Raw genomic sequence first — 19228 nt, 5'->3', positions numbered from 1 at the left:
GCTAGAATGGACGAGGAAGAGCTCTGTGGAAGGCGCCGAACGAGACGAAGGACTGACGATAGGGAGGAGGGGATGATGGAGAGAATTCGTTCCAGCAAAATCCAAATCTCGCTGTGACTCAAAAGATCGGACGGCAAGGCGAGCGGCCAATCACGTCCCCGCGGTGAGGCGTGTTAAGCACGTGACTACGCGACGCCGCAAGCACCCGATTTGGATATTCCCACATGACTGCAGCGAGACTAAGTATAGCACTCTTTGTGACGGATTGTTTTTTGCTGAGAAGTGAAACTCTCTATGCAATCGTGACAATATAGGTGTAGACACTGTTGCATGGTAGTATCGCGCTCAAGTCGTGTCTGTTGTGCCTCAAATAGGCAACAATTCAGGCTCACCGATTTTACACTCATGCTTCCTTTATTGCCCAAGAACTCTCGTCACATACATATTCCGCGATAGAAAATATGGCCGAACTAGGTGGTGAGTCGAGCACTACTGAGCTAAGAATATATTGCTTCCTTGACCGAGAATGCTGATCAGATTAGACGCCGAAACAATCCGCATTCTCGTCTCAACCGACAATCATGTTGGATATAACGAACGGGACCCTATCCGAGGCGACGATAGCTGGAAGAGTTTCCATGAGGTGATGTGTTTAGCCAAAGAGCAAGACGTGGACATGGTCCTGCTAGCGGGCGACCTATTCCACGAGAATAAGCCTTCGCGCAAGTCCATGTATCAGGTGATGCGCTCCATCCGAATGAATTGTCTAGGAGACAAGCCCTGTGAGCTGGAGATGCTCAGCGATGCCAGTGAAAATTTTCAAGGAGCCTTCAACCACGTCAACTATGAGGATTTGGACATCAATGTTGCAATTCCTATTTTCTCCATCCACGGTAACCACGATGACCCATCTGGGGAAGGCCACCTGGCGGCTCTGGATTTATTACAGGTTTCAGGTCTCCTTAATTACTACGGTCGGACACCTGAATCAGACAACATCCATATAAAGCCGGTTTTAATCCAGAAAGGACGAACCAAGTTAGCTCTCTACGGCATGAGCAATGTCCGCGATGAGCGACTGTTCCGGACGTTTCGAGATGGTAAGGTGAAGTTCTACCAACCTTCAATACAAAAGGAGGATTGGTTTAATTTGATGTCCGTTCATCAAAATCACCATGCCTACACGGAAACGGGATATTTGCCTGAAAACTTCCTGCCTGAATTCTTGGATCTCGTTGTCTGGGGCCATGAACACGAGTGCTTAATTAACCCCCGACTGAACCCAGAAACAAAGTTCCATGTGATGCAGCCTGGATCGTCTGTAGCAACGTCGCTGGTCCCCGGTGAGTCAGTTGCGAAGCACGTTGCGATTCTTAGTATCACAGGCCGGGAATTTAAATGTGAACCCATCCCCCTGAAAAGCGTTCGGCCATTTGCCATGAAAGAGATTGTCCTTTCCCAGGAAAAGGGGGCGCAGAAGCTCGCCCGCAAAGAGAATAACCGCACCGAAGTGACGCGTTTTCTGATCACAATTGTAGAGGAGCTCATCGAAGAAGCCAAGGCGGAGTGGCTAGAGATGCAAGACAGCAACGCAGAGGATATAGAGGAGGTCCCGTTGCCGCTGGTGAGACTTCGCGTTGAGATATCCACGCCAGAGGGAGGCGGTTACGACTGTGAAAACCCGCAGCGATTCTCCAATCGCTTTGTGGGCAAGGTTGCCAACGTGAACGATGTCGTCCAATTTTATCGGAAAAAGAAAAATGCCACAACGCGAAAGAAGGATGACGAGGTGGAAGAAGCTGCTGTTTCCCACCTTTCAACCCTGGATACCGTCAAAGTGGAGCAACTCGTACGGGATTTCCTTTCCGCACAGTCGTTGAGTATTCTCCCACAGAACTCCTTTGGAGACGCAGTGGCACAATTCATCGACAAAGATGACAAGCATGCTATGGAGATGTTTGTCAATGACTCACTAGAGAGTCAAATAAAACACCTAATGTCCCTCGATCGAGACTACGACGACATGGAGGACGGAGGTGCAATTCAATCCTCGTTGCAAAAAGCCATGGAGAAATACCGCACCCAGATGGAAGATATGTTCTCGCAAGGGATTAAGAAACGAACGCGAGGGAAGAAGCGATTCAAACCCAAGCCGGACGGTTGGGACAGCGAGTTTGATGGCCCGTGGGAGGACCAGCCCGGTGCCCTCGTCCACTCCGACAACGAGGGTGGTGATCCTAACGAAGACGAGGCCGCAGCATACGGTACAGAACAAACTACAGGCAGATCGTCCGCACGAGGTCGCGGTCGCGGTCGCGGAGGAAGAGCGACGACTGCTGCCTCGAGTACTCGCAAGACTGCTGCAGTCACAAAAGCATCATCCGCAGCCGGCAAAAAGGCTGCATCCGCCAAAGCCGCCAAAGGCCGCAGCCGACGTGCCGTATCTGACGACGAAGAGGAAGACGAAGACGATGTTATCATGCTTGACGATGATGACGATGAGGTAGCAGCCCAGGCCATCTCCGACGAAGATGATGACGATTCGCAAGCGCTATTCGTCAAGCAGCCATCAACCAGGATGCGACAGAAAGTAGCATCCACAACGGGCAGCACCCAACGTCGTGGACGAGCGGCACCTTCTCCAGCCCCATCCTCCAGTACATTAGGGGCGACATCCATACGTCGGACGACAGCCGCGAAGGGAAGACAGTCGCAAACTACGTTGAGTTTTACAGGGTCACAAGCAAGCGCCCGCGATAAGACAGCCAGTCTGTCGAAACCAGCGACTAGACCAGTCCGTACGATAAGACAGCGAGATGTCAGTGTCATCAGCGATGATGTCGACGACGATAGCGACGCTTTTGAACCTATGCCTAGCTCCAGTAGACGCAGGTGAGGCACTGTTAGCTCGAGGGTGGTGCAGATGGGATCCAGTATTTCTCATTCCTCGTTAATTTGTTGATAATGTACTAGCATTCATGGCGTTATATCCACCGCTACGCGTTAAAAATTGAAATCCTCTCACTCACTATATTACTGATTTCAAATTAGTCACTTAACAAACTATATACACAAGCATAGACTACCGTGACCAGTTGTAAGAAAAGCCAACAACATATCTTAAGCAGAATCTACAGCTTTCCCCTATTCAAAAACCTCACCGGCAAATTCACCCATCTGGCTCTCAAATACTCAGCAACATTCTTCCCCAGAAAATCCACGGTGGTCGTAATCCCCACGCCGCGATCCAACAGATTCCGAAACAAGAAATGCACCGCATGCAAATTCGGCATCTCAAACCGCTCAACCTCTACCAGTGGATGAGCGGTGTATTCATCCCCTAACAGCTCCCTAATCTTCGGAGTGGACAGCAACCAGCGAAGCCATAGGTACTCGTCACCATGACGCACCCAGAACCCACAGTTCGCGTCGGGGCCCTTATCACCAGACCGGGCATGGACAATCCACCCAAGGGGTCCGCGCACGGTCGGTCCGAAGTCTGGGATTCCGTTGGCTGGGACGGAAATTACTGTTTCATACTGTGAGGGTTGACGAGGGGGGAATTCCTTTGTCACGGGGGGAGGAGGGATATCGATGATTTTGTTTGACCAGGGGAGATGAACTTGATGTTTCACATCTGCTTGTGGGAGGAGAGATACGTAGTACTCGTACACGGGTTTGGGGAACCCCTGACGAGTATCCAAGTTGAATGTCGCACCGGGGTAGCCCTGCATGATGTTATCGGTGATGCGACGGAGGAAGTAAGTAGGAGCGAGGTCGTCTGCATTTCTGGCCTGAACGACCGTTCGAAAAGTGACAGTAGCGCTGTTCTGGTCGTGAGGATTATCTGGTACTGAACCAAGGATGCTGAATTTCAGAGCCATTAGTTTCGACGAGTGGGGTGCGAGAATCTTTCGGATTTGATCCTCCAGCATGCGTGCTTTTGCGTCGATGTCTAGTCCTACTAGATACCATGACATCTCGGCCTGGAATCCTCCCCGGGCTGTGATGCCAACTTTCGTCGTCGGAGGGGGCGGTGCAGACTGGACGCCACGTAACGCGACGCGGTTGGCACCAATCTGTTCGAAGTAGAGATCTGGGAGCACGGCGGTAACATCGGAGTTAAAGTACCAGGGACCCTGGATCTCGTATAAGAGCTGGGATGAGCAGGTGTCGACGGTGACGGCACCACCGGTAGCATAGGATTGCATCGTGATGACCGTTTGACCGTCTGTCGAGATCTCTGCAATGGGGTATCCGATGTTAGACCAGCCGTCCTTGCCGACTTTCTCGAGGGATTTGAAGCCGGTGAAGTTCCCCCCACAGACGTAGTTGCTGCATTCGATGAGATGGCCGGCCACGAACGCATTGGCTAGTTGGTCGAGGTCGCTGCGTTTCCAACCGTGGTACCATGCTGCGGCGCCGATTACCGGTGATGCGTCTGATACTCGACCGCAGAGAACGATATCGGCCCCCTGGGTGAATGCTGCAGCGACTCCAAGGCCTCCCAAGTAACACTGTGCGAAGATGGGTTCGAAATCCCAGTCTGAAAGTGCTTCTCCTGTGTAGACATTTTTGAACGTGGATTTTCCGGACGATAGGGCAGATTGAACGGTAGAAAGAACCTCGTCACCAGAGACCCAAGCCACCTAGCTTTCGTCAGCATGAGACGGGACTAAACATCAGCAGTGATGGGAAGACTACGCACCTTTAAGTTTAGCCCCTTTGCTTGTATCATTTGTGTTACTGCTTTAAAGAGACCTTCTGTGTCTGTATTCCCCGCATTGACCGCTAGCTTTATGCCATGCTTGGCCAGGTCGTCAAGAGCAGGCTGTAGGGCCAGGAGAAATGATGGTTCATAGCCCGGTAAGTTGGCAGTTGGTATCCCCTGAGGGCCTGGATTCTGTGTACCCTGACCTACGCGGCGTGCAGCCCCAGTGACCATGTTGGCTTCACTCAGGAAATCGGCAATGACAACGTCGACTGGGTCCAGGGGATAGTTGCGAGCGAACTCTGCGATGGCATGGCGCCGGTCAGAGGCCGAGCCTGAAGCACCTGGATCCCAACCAGTTAGAATTTTGTTTATTTTTGAATATATAATGAATGACGATTGCAGGACGACAAACCGGCAATACGGATGGGACGAGGGCTCATAACGAAGGGTAAACGTCAATAGCAATGATGGCAGATGGACAGCCAGAGATCTCATAACAAAAACTACCGGGGGACAAATAGTCGATGTCTTGTCTATATGCAAGACGGAGATCCATACGATGATCAGTGGCTCGCCGAGGAGACGTCGGTTCTCGGTCTGGAGATGCGGGGTCGGCGAATGGAGATCACAGCTTGGAGGAACAAGGATGTTCCTTCGACAATACACTGTGAATGACAGTAGGATGTCAGATTGGAGGATAAAAGGATCGTCTTGACTCTACAATACAATACCTAGTAATTGTCGATGACATCATTTAGCAACATGAGATATGGAAGAGGCGGGTTTCTTCTACCGTGGGTCTTCAGCTATATCATAGCACATCCAAAGCCAACAGCCAAAGCCAAATTTCATCAGATTACCACACGTCATTTATTCTTGCTCCTGCCAACCTTATCGACAACAGCGATCCTAGATGTGATCTCTTGGCCAAGAAAAATAAGACAAGTGCAAGGATCAGGGAGTAAAAATCGGTTTATCTACACGAACAAACCAGCCCACCTTGCCACCTCCAAGGCAAAAATCATGATCAAAACCGACGTTTTGACCAAGTCGATTTCATCGCGATACTGATGTATCCAATTTCGGATCTGCGACCACCAGAGCGACCGTCCGCTATCTTTCACCGCTGATTTAAGACCGGGTAAGCCGTCCAGACTACTGTTATTATTCTCCTTCTGGTACGAATGCAGCTGTCCGGCAGCCACCCGTTTCCCCGCCCAATGGCCGAGGGTCTCACGGTCTTTGAGATAGGGCTTTGGGGTGTTTGTTTCGGGATCAATGGTTAGTGCTAGTAGGGGCACACCGAAACCACAGGACGTTTGAACCTAGGAGTATTTAGTTCACTAAGAAATATTAGACGGATTGAGCGGGGGGAAATAGGAAAGAAAGAAAAACCTTAAAGATATCCAAACAGATAATTGCCCTTGCGCCTGGGAGGTTTTTCCCCCCCATGCGGGCCATGTAAGGCCCGAACTCCGGCTGGTTCCATTCAATCACTGAACCTTTACAAAAGAACCGGAGAATACGAGGCGAGGCGTCGAAGGAGCAGAACATTACGGTGATGCGGCCATTCTCACGCAAATGGGAGATCGTCTCGTTTCCGGAGCCCGTTGCGTCTACATAGGCTGCCTGGTTGGGCCCGAGGATGGCGAAGGAGGCGTCGGGGAGCCCTTTGGGAGAGAGATTCACATGGCGACCATGCCGAGGGGCGGACGCGACGAAGAAGACGCTTTGATTGAGGGCCCATTCAATTAGGTCGGGGGAGACGGAATCGTAGTATTTGACCATTTTGCTGAGATCAGTCGATCGAAAGATTATTTCGAATCTGTGGAAGAAATAGGGATACTGTGGAAGGTGCGGAGTAGGTAAGCGGAGTGAGTCATTTCATTTCAGTTGATCTGCAAATCGTCCGCTAATCATTCACAACTCATCTAGTGAAAAGTCTCTCATCTTTGCACTCTTTCTATCTTTTTTCCCTTTTTTCTATCCATATGCACTGAACTTATTAAAACAAGCCACTGAGCCATCTAATATACAATTAATATTCATCTCCCGAATGTCCAAAATAAACGTGAAGAATGTACAACGAAAACAAACCGCCCGCCCACTATTGCTGAGGATGTTTTCTCTGACCCATTAAGTTGATGTCTTTCCGCAAGACCCATCTCATCAAACGCAACCGACCCGACCTTCTACGCAAATCTGCGCCCTTCCACTTTCACCACCGGTCCGTCATACACTTTGCGCGCATACGCCCCGTACACTACGGCAGATACACCCATCATTCCCAGGAACAACACGCAGGCCCAGTTGAAATTCTCCGCATTGACCCGATACGCGTTGGGCCAGAAACTCCAGAAAAACGACCAGGTGGCGTACACCATGGCGATCACGTTCACTGGGAGACCAAAACGGCCGAGAGACCAGCGTGATGGGGGTAGGGGAGGATTGTTGTACATACGACGGACAATAACGCAGCCGATGGAGATGAGGTAGGTGGCCATCAACGCGGTAGTGGAGAGAGACAGCATGGCGTTAAAGGCCACGGTGGAGCCGAGGTTAATCAGCGACATGACGATCGAGAAGGCGCAGGTGAAGAGAATGGAGTTGACCGGAATATGGAGTTCGGGGTGAACCTGATACAGGATTCAATTAGAAGGAGTCATCTGCCAAATTTAACTACTCGAAAGCGCAACTTACCGCAGCCAGCCATTCCGAAAACGGCAAGCCATTGTCGCGAGCGAAAGCAAATGTCTGGCGCGAGGCAGAAGCTAGGGAACTGATGGTGATCATAATGAGAAGAATCAGGACAACGGCCACCAGCACGGTGGAGCCAGCCTTATCTTTAAACGCTTGCTGAAAGACAAAAATAAAGGGGAATCCAGTGGGTGAGTCGAGTGCTCCCTGAACGTCAGGCATGCTGAAGAGAAGGGAGAGAAGTAGCCCAAATGCAAATGGGATGTTCAGCAAAAAGGCGCTGACCATGGATTTGGGCACCACGACACTGGCATTTTCAATCTCTTCCGCTGCAGACCATCAGCATAGATCCGTATTTTATTTTGCGTTATCATAGCATCGATACAGTGGTGTCTTAGATGGGGGTCATACACATGTGGGCAACGGAGTCGGATCCTATCGAAATCGACTGTCAGAATCATGGACCGATTTACCAACACTTTCTGAATGACACTTACCTAGCACAACAAACATAGAGGACACCTGGCCCACCATGACAGTGAGCGATATGTCCGGCCACCCGGCTCCATAGTCTGTAAACCCGGTAAAGACGTCTACGGCCTTGACCTTGGGAGCCAGCACCAGCAGCGTCACAATTACAGGAAAGAAGGCGAAGAAGTGGCAGGTGACGAAGATACCCTCAGCCAGCGGCAAATGCTTTGCCGCAAAGATGTTAAACAGGGACATGCCGATAGCGGCAGCAACCACCAGCAGCGTTCCTTGCCAGCGGGTTGGAGAATATGATTCATTGTTGAGGGAGATCATGCCTTGGATAATGGTTCCCACCAGATAGGCATCCAGAGCCACGATACTCTGCCACGAGATAGTCGACAGCCATCCTGCTCAAGGTTAGTGGCCTAGGCGTCTTTGGAGATTCATGGTTGACGCACCCGAGGCATAACTAAGGAATTTCTGGTACTTTCGGGGAGCAAATTCCGAAACCCACTATATAGTAATAGTTAGCCTTTACACCGAATGTAGCATCCGGGGGACTTGCATGGTATTGTCCTCCTGCCGTTGGTGCCCTGCACTGTGTCAGTATGAGTGAGGTTGGAATAGCGGTGCTACACGCACATGGAGGCCATCTCTGCTAGGGACATGACAATGAAAAATTGGCCACAATAAGCCCATACCAAGGACCAAAACAGCGCTGGTCTTCCGCCAGCCGTCAGCCCGGGAGTGTTGGACCTACGTTTGCGCTAGCGTTGTCAACTCGGAACTTCAAAAAAAAAAAAAAAAAAAAAAAAAGAGACCATACGAGAGCAAAATCTCCCATGTCCCCATGACGCAGGTAGTGAACCCAATTGTGCTCACGATTCGGAAATTTCTCTGTCCCTAGTTAGCAATCATCCCAGTGTTGCAGAGGTTGTATACAAGGCTAACCCTCATTTCCTGCTTCTTGCCCATGCGCTGCATATCTCTTTGGTCATTCAGGGTGAAACCAGTTTTGACCTCGTTGGAGACATCTTGATGAACCTCCTCGTGCATTTCGCTGAGCTCATGGCGCGGGCCCTGCCCCACAGAGATCCCCTTGAGTTCATGGTGATCAGGCATCTTAACGAGAGTTCCTGGACACTCGGATGGCAGCAGGATCAGACTTGGGGGTGGGGGGGAGGCGAGAGCATGATCCCAGTCTAATATACGAAATGCAATGGGCCTAGAAGAGTCCGAAATCAATGAAGACTAATTAGGGTTGTCACACTAAGGGGTGCTGTACTCCATTATTTTGCCTTTACTACTTCGCAAGTCGCGAACGCTAAATTGGCAGCCACAGCCACCTACGACTGGTTTACTGAATGGGCCTCCCCTCAGTGGGTACTCTAGCCAGTAATGTTGGTATAAACGTCTCAATTAACTATATCGTTTTAGGTTCGGCGCTCTCCGGAGTGGGTGCTAGGCAGCGCAGCCAAGGCCCCAGTGACTAATATGCGCTGATTTCTGCACTTCTCCTTGCAAACAGGCCCACTCCGATGTCCTTTTCGTCGTGGTGCAGCGGCTGAAAAACACAAAGTTTCATTAGCCTCTTCAATACGCCTGCAGTTTCATCTTCGAGTCGGAGGTTTTATTGCATAACCCTCGTTAGCGGCAACAAGCTTCCTTTTAGCCTATCACGCGATATCTCCCCCTGCAGGAACTACTTTAGAGTAGGATGGTTCGCCAGAATGGCTGCGTTGAAACAGTGAAAACGGCGAAAAACGGCGAAACACACCGAAGAAACTTTGGCTCTTGGGACCACCGTGGAACTCTAAGTTTATTCTACAGTCATATTTCGTATAGTCTCTGGGTCTCGGGACTGATACGAATGACCAACCAGTACGCTGCAATATGTCCGTCAGCTCGTGTTTTTCAACGACAGGGATTCTAGCCCTGGTCAGGTTGTTGAGTACCCCTGTCATACGTTGCCGATCCCTGCACGAGGAATATACGGAGTAAGGAGGGAATAATTGATAAATGCTTCGTCGCGCTCGTTCTGCTTTCTTCTGCCCCGCGGATGATCTGATCTTGTTTCTTGAGCTACGACTGGCGATCAACTTTGTTACCTTCCTGGGCACATTGGAATGTCTTTTAGCAACTATGACGGCTCTGCTTACATTGAGGTGACGCCGGATAGACACGGGGCCTTCATTGTCATCACCGGGGTGATCGGGTTGATCTGGTCCTGCATGATTATCGCCATCCGGGTGTATCTTCGGTTGCATCTGAACCCGCCCTTTGGGTGGGATGACATGGCGGCGGTGTTTGGGACGGTAAGTGCATATTTGCTCAGTCCGAGTGTTTGTGTGTGGCTGGCTAGGGCTGACTGACCGTCAAAGGTCGTGGGCATCATTCAAACATCGGTGACTCTGAGCGCGGTGCACTGTGGCATTGGCACGCGAGAAAACCTGCTCACAACAGAACGGGCTGATACCGCGCTGAAGGTATGGCTGAAAGCTAAAAAAAAAAAAAAAAAAAAGAAATTCTAGACCTGCGACTTCTGGTGTTTTCACACTTTAATTTAACTCCCGCACAGACCCTTTATGTTTCGTGGTTGTTGTACCCCATCGCCATCTGTTCCTCCAAAGTGTCCATCGCCCTTTTGATTGCGCGGCTGACACGGACCAAGCACCATCTGTGGGCGAGTTACGGACTCACGACGTTGAGCTTTCTCTGGGGTGTGATATCATTGTTCCTGGTTGCCTTCCAGTGTCGAGCGCCTCGACCGTGGGACGTTGGAAACGCCGACCAATGCAGCGGCATGGTATGTCCATTTCTTGTGTTCTGCTCCACTCACTGACTTGTCAGTTCTCGCATTGGTCGGTTATTGAAATCGTCAACATGATTATCGAGGCTCTCATCCCGTGTCTGATTATTCTGATTGTCTGGTCACTGTGCATGCCCTTGGCTACCAAGATCACTGTGGTTCTTGCATTTTCCTTACAACTGCTGTGGGTCTCCATCCATATGTAGTAGTACCTAATTAATTCTAATCTATTGGCTGATAGGGTGGTCGTCCCCACGATCATGCGAATCCAGTTCCTGCGAGGCCTCACATCCGCGCCGCAGGCCGACCGCACGTTCACGCTGACCAACTCGACGGTGCTCACCGAAGTCGTGATGCACTTTTCCCTCATGGCGGCGACGTTCCCGTGTCTGCGCAAATTCCTGCAGGCGTTCGATCTGCACATGGGGGCAACGACGAACCTCACCAGCGAGGGTGAATACACCGGCAGCAACACGTACACGCGATCGGGGGGCGCTAGCTACGCGCTGAAGTCGATGGATCGGTCGCATTCGCAGTCGCGGTCTCGGGCCAGCATTGACCGTCGCCAATCAGTGCCGTCGGGTACCATGGGAAACACGACGATGATATCGACGGTGGGAAGGAGACGCAGTGCGGAGAGTGATGGCAGTCAGCGGGTGATGATCCGGAAGACGGAGGAGTGGGAGGTGTTGTCCTCTCGGGATGATAAGTAGATATACATGGATATAGAGAGATGATATAAATGTAGACGTATATAGATATAATGTAGAACTATAGATAAACGAGATATATCTACCGATCTAAAGCAAAACACCTTTCAACCGACACCGGATGATTCCCCCACCAATTCGGCATCTGAATCTGTTTCCCAGACCCAAACAAGAGAAAAATCAAGAGCATATTCAAATTAAACCCCGCGTCAAATGCTGCTGCAATCATATAACTGTATCTCTTCCACACCTCGAACCGTTTCCGATACGCCCAGTACATAACAACATACCCCCCTATAAACGCAGACGTATAACCGGTACTCACATTCCCATAAAACACGGCCATCCCGGAGAAGAAAATACTTACATTCCAGAGATCGATCCTCCATCTGGGCAATCTCCGATGTGCCAGAAACAGCAACGGCGGCAGAACCGCCCCTACAAGAAACGCATAGGGAAGCACCCGCAGCTCATTCTGCTGAAACATCCGCCCCGGTCCGATAACAGCATACTGCACGCCCATCGTCTTGTAGGACTGTATCTGCTGCCCAGTCCACTGATTCAACGGATCGACTTTCTTCCCTGTCAGATAATCCCCTTTCGTATTCAGTACCCAGCGCAACACCCCATAATTCACGGGGATACCAAGCACGGTCCCCACAATCTGCGAGATGAAGACATCTCGCGGCGGAACGTGCATGTAGTGCGCAATTTTCTGATCCTGAAGCATCGTCTGCGCGCGATACCATGCGTCGCCGGCGATGGCGCCGTAGGTGGACGGTCCGCAGGGGTGGTTGTGGGAGTTTCCGGCGCGCGAATGGACCATGTACCCGTAGAGCATTTCGTTGAAGGTACCAATGGGGAGCTGGTAGTTTGAGATGGCGTAGAGCCAGCCGAAGGGGATGACGAACACCGCGGAGGTGAGCAGCGCGACGAAGAAGGTCCATAATGGGATCCAAAGGTAGCCCTTCGCCAGGGCGATGACGATGATCAGGAATGCGACGAAGAAGAGGACTACATACCATAGTAGTGGGACTTCCTGGTATTGCCGTTGTAGGACATTGAGTCGGTCGTGGTATTGGTGGTTGATGGATTGGGCGCGACGAGATGCGAGGGCTTTGCGCAGGTTCAATGAGACTTGTTTGAAGCCGAAGGTGGCGATCCAGGCTACAGCGGCGGTGATGGTGGCGTAGTCGAAGAAGGTGGCCCAGGCGTATTGCAGACCCATGTACATGGGACCGTAGTGATCGAAGGCGGTTTGGTTGAGACGGAAGTCTGGAGTGAGGACGTCGAGGATGGGATAGGCTGTGCCGTTGGCCATTAATAGATGGTTGCTCATGAGGCCGTGTTTGTAGGATCCCAGATTGCCCCATTTGGCGGCGGGCAGCAACACCCAGCAGTTGAACACGAACGCGGCGAACAGCACGACCTGCGTCCACCAGGGTGTCAATAGAATGGAGGACTCGTTCCAGTTGATGTTGGACCAATCCAGCGACAAGTTCAGAAACCCCATACCTCCCAGACCAGAGCCGATAAAGTTGGCCACGGGGTTATGCGGCGCCACCCAGCAGAGGAAGGCCAGCGACGAGGTGAAGGGGAAAACGTATTCAGGTAGGAACTGCCACAGCGTCATGCCAACAAACGAGAAGAAAAACACTTTCAGCTGGCGACGCGCCAGCGGCGATGAGGTATCCTGTTTACGGAAGGTCTCGAACAGTGTCGTCTGCATCAGAGCCTGTGGCCAGATGTAGCTAGGGTCGTACAGGAGCAGAGAGCGCGCGATCGCCGCGAAGGCATATCCAATCCACACGATGGCGAACATGAAGAAGATGGCCACCGCGGGGTTCAGTCGCTCGCCGTAAAAGAGCTCCGCCAGCGTGATAGGCGTGTAGCCCTGGTTGTAGATGGCTCCGGAGGCCGCCGTCAGCGTGACGAGGACGTGCTCCTTAGGGCTCCAGGGGCCCGGGTTGAGACTGAATGACCAGCGCGAGAACGGGGTGCGCACCGTCCACGCCGGCAGTACGTGTGCCAGGAAGTGGCCTGCGTAGTGCGAGGCGATCTGCACGAAAAACACGGAGTAAGGCGCTTTCGTCGTGCGGAATTGACTCATCTGCGACAAGAACGCCCCGGGCACGACGAATACCACCGCCAGAATGAAGTATCGGAATGTGATGGTGGGCAGCGAGGGGTCGTCGCTGAGGTTGACCAGCTGGCGCACCTCAAGGGGGAGAGCAGCAATTTCGGGGTCATCCTCCTGGTCTATGTTATCTTGTTTGGTCTCGTCGTCTTGTTTGGTGGTCTCGCTGCTCTTGTGGATCTCCACATCGTGCACCGGTTCTTCCACAGTAGTGGCAGTAGAAGAAGGCTTCGACGCTCTCCAAAACATTGAACGGAGCATGTTGGCAGTTCACCACTGAAGGATAGAGAGCGAATGCAATGGCCCTGGGAACAGGAAGATAACCAGGAAGATATAACCTCCTGTGCCGGATGACGTGCTTCATTTTATTATGCAAAGGAAACATCTCCATGTAACCTTGGATAACGCGGCGTCGGGGTTACAGACAAGCTAATGCTTGGTGTAGCCAAGTTGGACATTTTAATCTCTGCCAGAGCCAGTGAGGTCTCGCTACGCTCTTTTTTTAGCGCATGACGTTATCGGAGGTCCTGATGGTGATGTTGGCACGTGATTTGCCCTATGCATGTCATCTTGCATAAAATGAGTTGAGGGGTAGTAGGGCCCTTGCCTTCGCTCTATTAGTGAGAACGCATCGAGTATTGATTAGAATATATGCAACATGTTAGGTTATACATTTTATATCTCGGAGTAGATCTTGTAGATCAACGGTCAAGACTCCTCTGGTTAAATTGTAAACAGAGGTATATTCAAATCACACTGCCATGTCACTTACTTTGCTTCTAAAGTCACCAGTGCAGTTGAATAAGATTCCGCTCATATAGAGCTACTGACCAATTAATACAGCGACATATATGATAATAAGATCTTAGACTATACCAATATGTACCTCTCTAGTATTATACATATACAATCAAAGAAATAAGGTACTGGTTCTTCCACGCCAGAGAAATAAAAGTTATCCACCTAGTTGGTGTACACCACCACAAAGTCACCCTGGATCGAGTTGTCCACGTGAACCGGATCGCACTGCCAGACATCGTCGGAGAGGGTGGGACCACCACAGTCCAGCTTGGCCGATACACAAGAGTACGACGGTGTAAAGGTCAGGAAGGCCCGCGTGCCAGGCTTCTGGGTCAGAGAGTTGCTCACGGTGAAGGTGGTCGAGTTGGTGATACTCGAGCCCGTCTCCTTGGACACCGCCTTGGCCCAGTTGTATCCCACTGTTGTGCTCACCTCGCTCTTTATGATGAAGTCCTCGCCCACACTCACCGACAGACTAGCATCAAACCCATTGGTCACCGTCTGGCTGGAGGACGAGGAGAGGGTAGTGCCCGACGTCACCGACCCATCAATCCTGAACGTGCACCCGCTGTCACTGTTGCACATCTGAGTCGATCCGATAATTTGTTGTTTGCCCGCGTTCATAAACGGCTCGCTGACGTCGACGGCCGTGCAGCCCGACCCATCCCAGTCGCTGTCGCGACGCTCCAGCTCCGCGGGTGCTTGGTCTTCTGCGTCACGCCGCTTGAGGGCAGAATTACCCATGCTCATGGCTTCGCAGTCACCAGTGCCGCAGCAGAAGGTGGCACCAAGCACTTGCTTTGCCTGTTGTGCAAATCGAATCAGCATGATAACTCAATACCCACGGGCCAGAGGCCTATTATACGAACCGGAATAGAGCTGTAGAAGCAACCGGTCTCACCGACGTTCAGAATCTGGTTGCCAGCCACCTTGACTCCGGGCACGGAGCCATAAGATCCCTGGGTGTAGTCGGTAAACAGCGAGACACGGCAGCTCGGGTCACGCTGGTCGACCCTCCACCAAATACTGTAGGAGCTGCCATCGGTTTCGGCGTCGGGGAAGTCGGCATTTTCATACCACTTGGCATTGGCCATCGTATCGCTAATGCCACGCGACTCAATGTACGTCAGATTCTCCATAGAATCTTCGTGAAACCCCGCAACCATCCGGGTGGCATTGGAGCACTTCGCATCACTGTGAGGGGTGAGATTGATGGCCTGCGAGACGGCGGCCAGCATGGCCGCGAAGATGAGAGTGTGAGAAGGCATGGCTGACAAGGAATGAAGGGTTGAAGGGTAGGAGAAGCGGTGATATAACGTTAGTCAAAGAGACTGGAGATATTTATATCTTGTCACTTTGGCCCGTTTCTCGTCCCTCCTAGCATACGTTGCGGCCGGTTTAATGAGCGAGTCCTTGGTCTGTCAGATGTATTGCTCGGCCCCCAATCCTGACTGGATCGGAGGCCATCTCGTTGTAGAACTCTGGTTGGGTGGTGGTGATATTCGAAGGGGCTACGATAGAATTATGTGAAATGTAGGCTAATGGACTCGACGATCTCCTTTTTCTAGTTAATGCGAAGCCCGTGCCCAGCCTTCACTAACGGCATTGGCAAAGGGTATCAAATGCAATGTGAATGTCCGGGTCAGACTAAAGTGTAAGCCACTGCTCCTGATTCTGCATTTAGTAGATCCTTTGAACACGTTCTTTTGCCAGAAACATGCTAGAGCTGAATATCTTCGATGGAAAGTGGACTCTTGTATGGGGCCACATTGATGATGTCGTATGCCAAGGTTCTCGGTAGCGAATGGAGAGCACATGCCTTATAGTTGTTTCCTCTGAATGATGGACGGTGGAATTGGGGGCCGTTTTCGATTCTCTGTGGACGATCTCTCTCCTGCGACCAGATCATGGATGATAATGAGAGAGTATGAATTCCCATCGTTCCAGACTCCTAGTCACAGACATGCGGGAGAAAAGGATGTCATTGGCATGTTGGAAGCCTAAGAAAAGACTCCCTACAATATGTCATATATTGAAGCTTGATACGCTCTGGACAAGGCTAATCTGATATATGCCCATAGTGGACCGCCAGCGCTGTAACCTAAGTTAGCCGAAAGTTACGCACTAGCGAATCAACACGGCTCTTGCCTGTTCCATTCCGGAGATTACCTACTGTGGGTCTCGTGCCTGGCTATGATCCTTTGTTCCGGATTTATTCGGTGATACATCTCAATTGCAACCATCCATTTAGAGGCTACGGAGCCCCCGGGAGATAGGCGGTGGCAGTGATGCACGAACTGCCTAACTGAGCATGCTCTTGTCTGTTTGAGAAGTGATCGACTTGTCTCTCCAGTACTCCGTACTCCGTACTCTGTTGGATTTTTCGAAAGTGAGTCAACTGCAGCAACTGAAACTGCATTTACTATTTACCCATCTGGAGAGGTGGCCATCGAAGCGAATGTGGGTAGGTGAATCCCCTGATTCCCTGCTTTCTATTAATTTGGATTAGCAATAGCGCATCTCCTTCTTGATCGCCACGGACACTCCGAGTGGGTCGACGGGGTATCGGAGGAGGATGACGTTTGGCTGTTGACGCTTGGCTGTTTAGTTGCACTGTCCATACATCGCGCAGCTCACAATCGTAGTATGCTGCGTTGTATTGACAATTCCATGAGACTCTATCTGTAGTCGAAGTGAATCCAGAGATTTTGGGGTAAAAGTGGTATGGAATCATCAAGTGGACGATGGTGGCTATTTTGAAAATCTCAGCTGCACGTGATCTAGTGCACGTGTGCCGGGTTGTCCGGAAGAGGAAAGCCGTCACAAGTGCGTCTATAGATACTATCATGTATAATTCAACAAAAATCAACAAAAATCAACAACGATCTAGCTATCCCCACAAAATATTCAATCGAGACCATTTGCTTGTCCGAATCGGCACATTCTCGGGGTCGTTATCGGCTTCATAGAGTGCCTGCCGGAGGGGAATATCGTGCAATGACACGAACTTGGTTTTGTGGTAGAATTTATACGCAAGATAAAAGCCCAATACCAGCGGTATATCCCTAGGGAGATAGTGAGCGATGCTGGTGTTTAGCAAAAAACCTTTTGGACTTACAGATAGGATGAAACGAATCCGGACGGATCCCAATTGCCGTTGGTAAACACGGCGAAGCCACCGGTGAGCAGGAAAACAATGCACAGTATGAGCGCGAACCACGAAGTATACACTACATCTGTCAGTCCAATATCATCTGTCGGATAGGGCATTTCCTTACGGGACCAAAAATTATGCCACGGCAGCCTGTTCGGAGAGATCTGCTGCGCCTTGAACGCATACAACATCCGGATATGATTAAGGACAATTGTACACCACGATACGAGGACCCCGGCAGACGTCAGTGCCAGAAACCAGTTGAACACCGTATACGCTCCATTCGAGCAGCTGAGATACGACAGACATGAGATGGCAATCTGCAGCGCAGAACACATATATGGAACCCCCCGGTTGGTCGTCCGCAGGAATATCCTTGGGGCGTGGCCCTTCAACGCCAATCCGTATAACGTGCGAGTGCCTGCGAGAATACTCTGATTGGATGCCGACCAGGCGGAGCTCAACACGCCTGCGTTGATAATCGACGGCACGACATGAATGCCGGCGCGCACTGCCGCAATCACGAACGGACTCTGCGTGGCCGTCCCCGACTGGTCGCCCAGATGTGGGTCATCGCTCCGAACCAGCATGCCCACGATCAGCACCGCCAGGAAGTAGAACAATGTGATGCGCACAAACACCCTCTTGCATGCCCGTGGGATGTTCCGTCGCGGATTCCGCATTTCCGCCGCAGCCATCGCTAGACTTTCCACTCCGGAAAACGAGTACACGGCGTTGGTCATAACTGCCCAGAACCCCAGGAACCGACCCCATGTTCCGGTAGCGATATACTCGACAAAGGGCCCGGGTTCCTTCCAATACCGGAACCCCAATCGGGGCTGACCCTTGACACCACCGAGATCAATCACCAGACCCATAAGGATAATGCCAATCACCAGAAGAACTTTCACGAGGGCCAGACTGAATTCCACCTCGCCGTAGACCCGCACAGACAGCAGCGCCACAGACGCCGACATCAGAATCAGCACGGTGATCCAGACTGCTGGGTTCACATCCAGCGTCCAATACTGAATGAGCACCACCGCGGCGGAAATCTCACTCGGAACCGACATAAATGCTCCATACACAACATTCCACCCAACTGCAAATGCCATTCCAGGATCCCCCAGGATCTCAACATGACGCACAAACGACCCCGTGACCGGCATGAGCGCCGACACCTCACCCAAGGCGATCTGTACGGCGCAGACCACCAATCCGACAAGAGCGTATCCCATGAGGGCACCCAACGGTCCCCCAGTTTGAATTGATGACCCCAGACCGAGAAACAGACCAGTTCCCTGAAAACATTAATATCGTCTCCTATCCACGGTTGACCAGAGGGAGACGTACGATAGCCCCCGCAATGGCAATCATCTGCGTATGACGTTGGTGCAGACCGCGCGATAGATTCTGCGCTTCTTCATCGTGCACAATCTGAGGTTCCTCGGTGATTTTTGTCGCTGTCTGTGGATCTTCTCGAGGGTCTTCTGCTGGAGCTGGCGACACCTCTGTTTGTGTGTTGATGAAGGTGGGTTTGGAGCTGGAGCTCATTTTGATGAGATCAGGATTCTATGTATTATATGAAAATAAAATTGAATATAATCCTGAGGTTGATGAACATAGTCCCAGTTAGTAGAGCGGCATTTTGAAGACGCAATCGCGGTCACAACCAGACGGAGACCTGAGAAGAGGAAAATCGGAAACAAAACAATCGCACAGCACGTCATCCGCT

General features: G+C 51.2%; 8 protein-coding genes across 8 annotated transcripts; 2 read left to right on the top strand and 6 right to left on the bottom strand.

Annotated features, from left to right (window-relative positions):
• Positions 1-461: 461 nt before the first annotated feature.
• On the top strand, positions 462-2896 carry MRE11 (MRX complex nuclease subunit; the record flags this gene model as incomplete). Its single annotated transcript, XM_033564880.1, has 2 exons — positions 462-477; positions 543-2896. 2 exons carry the CDS (start codon positions 462-464, stop codon positions 2894-2896), a joined length of 2370 nt encoding a protein of 789 aa, XP_033430637.1.
• A 235-nt stretch (positions 2897-3131) lies between these two features.
• Positions 3132-5154, bottom strand: ATNIH1004_000156 (acyclic terpene utilization AtuA family protein; the record flags this gene model as incomplete). The annotated part of the gene is made up of 3 exons (XM_033564879.1): positions 3132-4649; positions 4709-5055; positions 5127-5154. The coding sequence occupies 3 exons, from the start codon at positions 5152-5154 to the stop codon at positions 3132-3134; spliced, it is 1893 nt and encodes a 630-aa protein (XP_033430636.1).
• A 537-nt stretch (positions 5155-5691) lies between these two features.
• Positions 5692-6502, bottom strand: ATNIH1004_000155 (pyridoxamine 5'-phosphate oxidase family protein; the record flags this gene model as incomplete). The annotated part of the gene is made up of 2 exons (XM_033564878.1): positions 5692-6039; positions 6110-6502. The coding sequence occupies 2 exons, from the start codon at positions 6500-6502 to the stop codon at positions 5692-5694; spliced, it is 741 nt and encodes a 246-aa protein (XP_033430635.1).
• A 404-nt stretch (positions 6503-6906) lies between these two features.
• On the bottom strand, positions 6907-9004 carry ATNIH1004_000154 (uncharacterized protein; the record flags this gene model as incomplete). The annotated part of the gene is made up of 9 exons (XM_033564877.1): positions 6907-7350; positions 7415-7740; positions 7823-7846; positions 7909-8289; positions 8341-8395; positions 8421-8475; positions 8525-8638; positions 8709-8779; positions 8834-9004. The coding sequence occupies 9 exons, from the start codon at positions 9002-9004 to the stop codon at positions 6907-6909; spliced, it is 1641 nt and encodes a 546-aa protein (XP_033430634.1).
• A 1004-nt stretch (positions 9005-10008) lies between these two features.
• ATNIH1004_000153 (uncharacterized protein) lies at positions 10009-11404 on the top strand (the record flags this gene model as incomplete). Its single annotated transcript, XM_033564876.1, has 5 exons — positions 10009-10197; positions 10264-10368; positions 10461-10688; positions 10733-10875; positions 10933-11404. The coding sequence occupies 5 exons, from the start codon at positions 10009-10011 to the stop codon at positions 11402-11404; spliced, it is 1137 nt and encodes a 378-aa protein (XP_033430633.1).
• A 79-nt stretch (positions 11405-11483) lies between these two features.
• Positions 11484-13799, bottom strand: ATNIH1004_000152 (OPT family oligopeptide transporter; the record flags this gene model as incomplete). The annotated part of the gene is made up of 1 exon (XM_033564875.1): positions 11484-13799. One exon carries the CDS (start codon positions 13797-13799, stop codon positions 11484-11486), a length of 2316 nt encoding a protein of 771 aa, XP_033430632.1.
• Positions 13800-14501: 702 nt separating this feature from the next.
• On the bottom strand, positions 14502-15607 carry ATNIH1004_000151 (uncharacterized protein; the record flags this gene model as incomplete). The annotated part of the gene is made up of 2 exons (XM_033564874.1): positions 14502-15143; positions 15209-15607. 2 exons carry the CDS (start codon positions 15605-15607, stop codon positions 14502-14504), a joined length of 1041 nt encoding a protein of 346 aa, XP_033430631.1.
• Positions 15608-17229: 1622 nt separating this feature from the next.
• On the bottom strand, positions 17230-19047 carry ATNIH1004_000150 (aromatic amino acid and leucine permease; the record flags this gene model as incomplete). Its single annotated transcript, XM_033564873.1, has 3 exons — positions 17230-17404; positions 17458-18794; positions 18847-19047. The coding sequence occupies 3 exons, from the start codon at positions 19045-19047 to the stop codon at positions 17230-17232; spliced, it is 1713 nt and encodes a 570-aa protein (XP_033430630.1).
• Between the last annotated feature and the right edge of the window lie 181 nt (positions 19048-19228).

Source organism: Aspergillus tanneri, assembly GCF_003426965.1.
Source record: "Aspergillus tanneri strain NIH1004 chromosome Unknown AapTan_2_pilon_pilon_pilon, whole genome shotgun sequence".
NCBI classification, from domain to species: domain Eukaryota; kingdom Fungi; phylum Ascomycota; class Eurotiomycetes; order Eurotiales; family Aspergillaceae; genus Aspergillus; species Aspergillus tanneri.
This window is presented reverse-complemented; position numbering and strand designations above follow the sequence as displayed.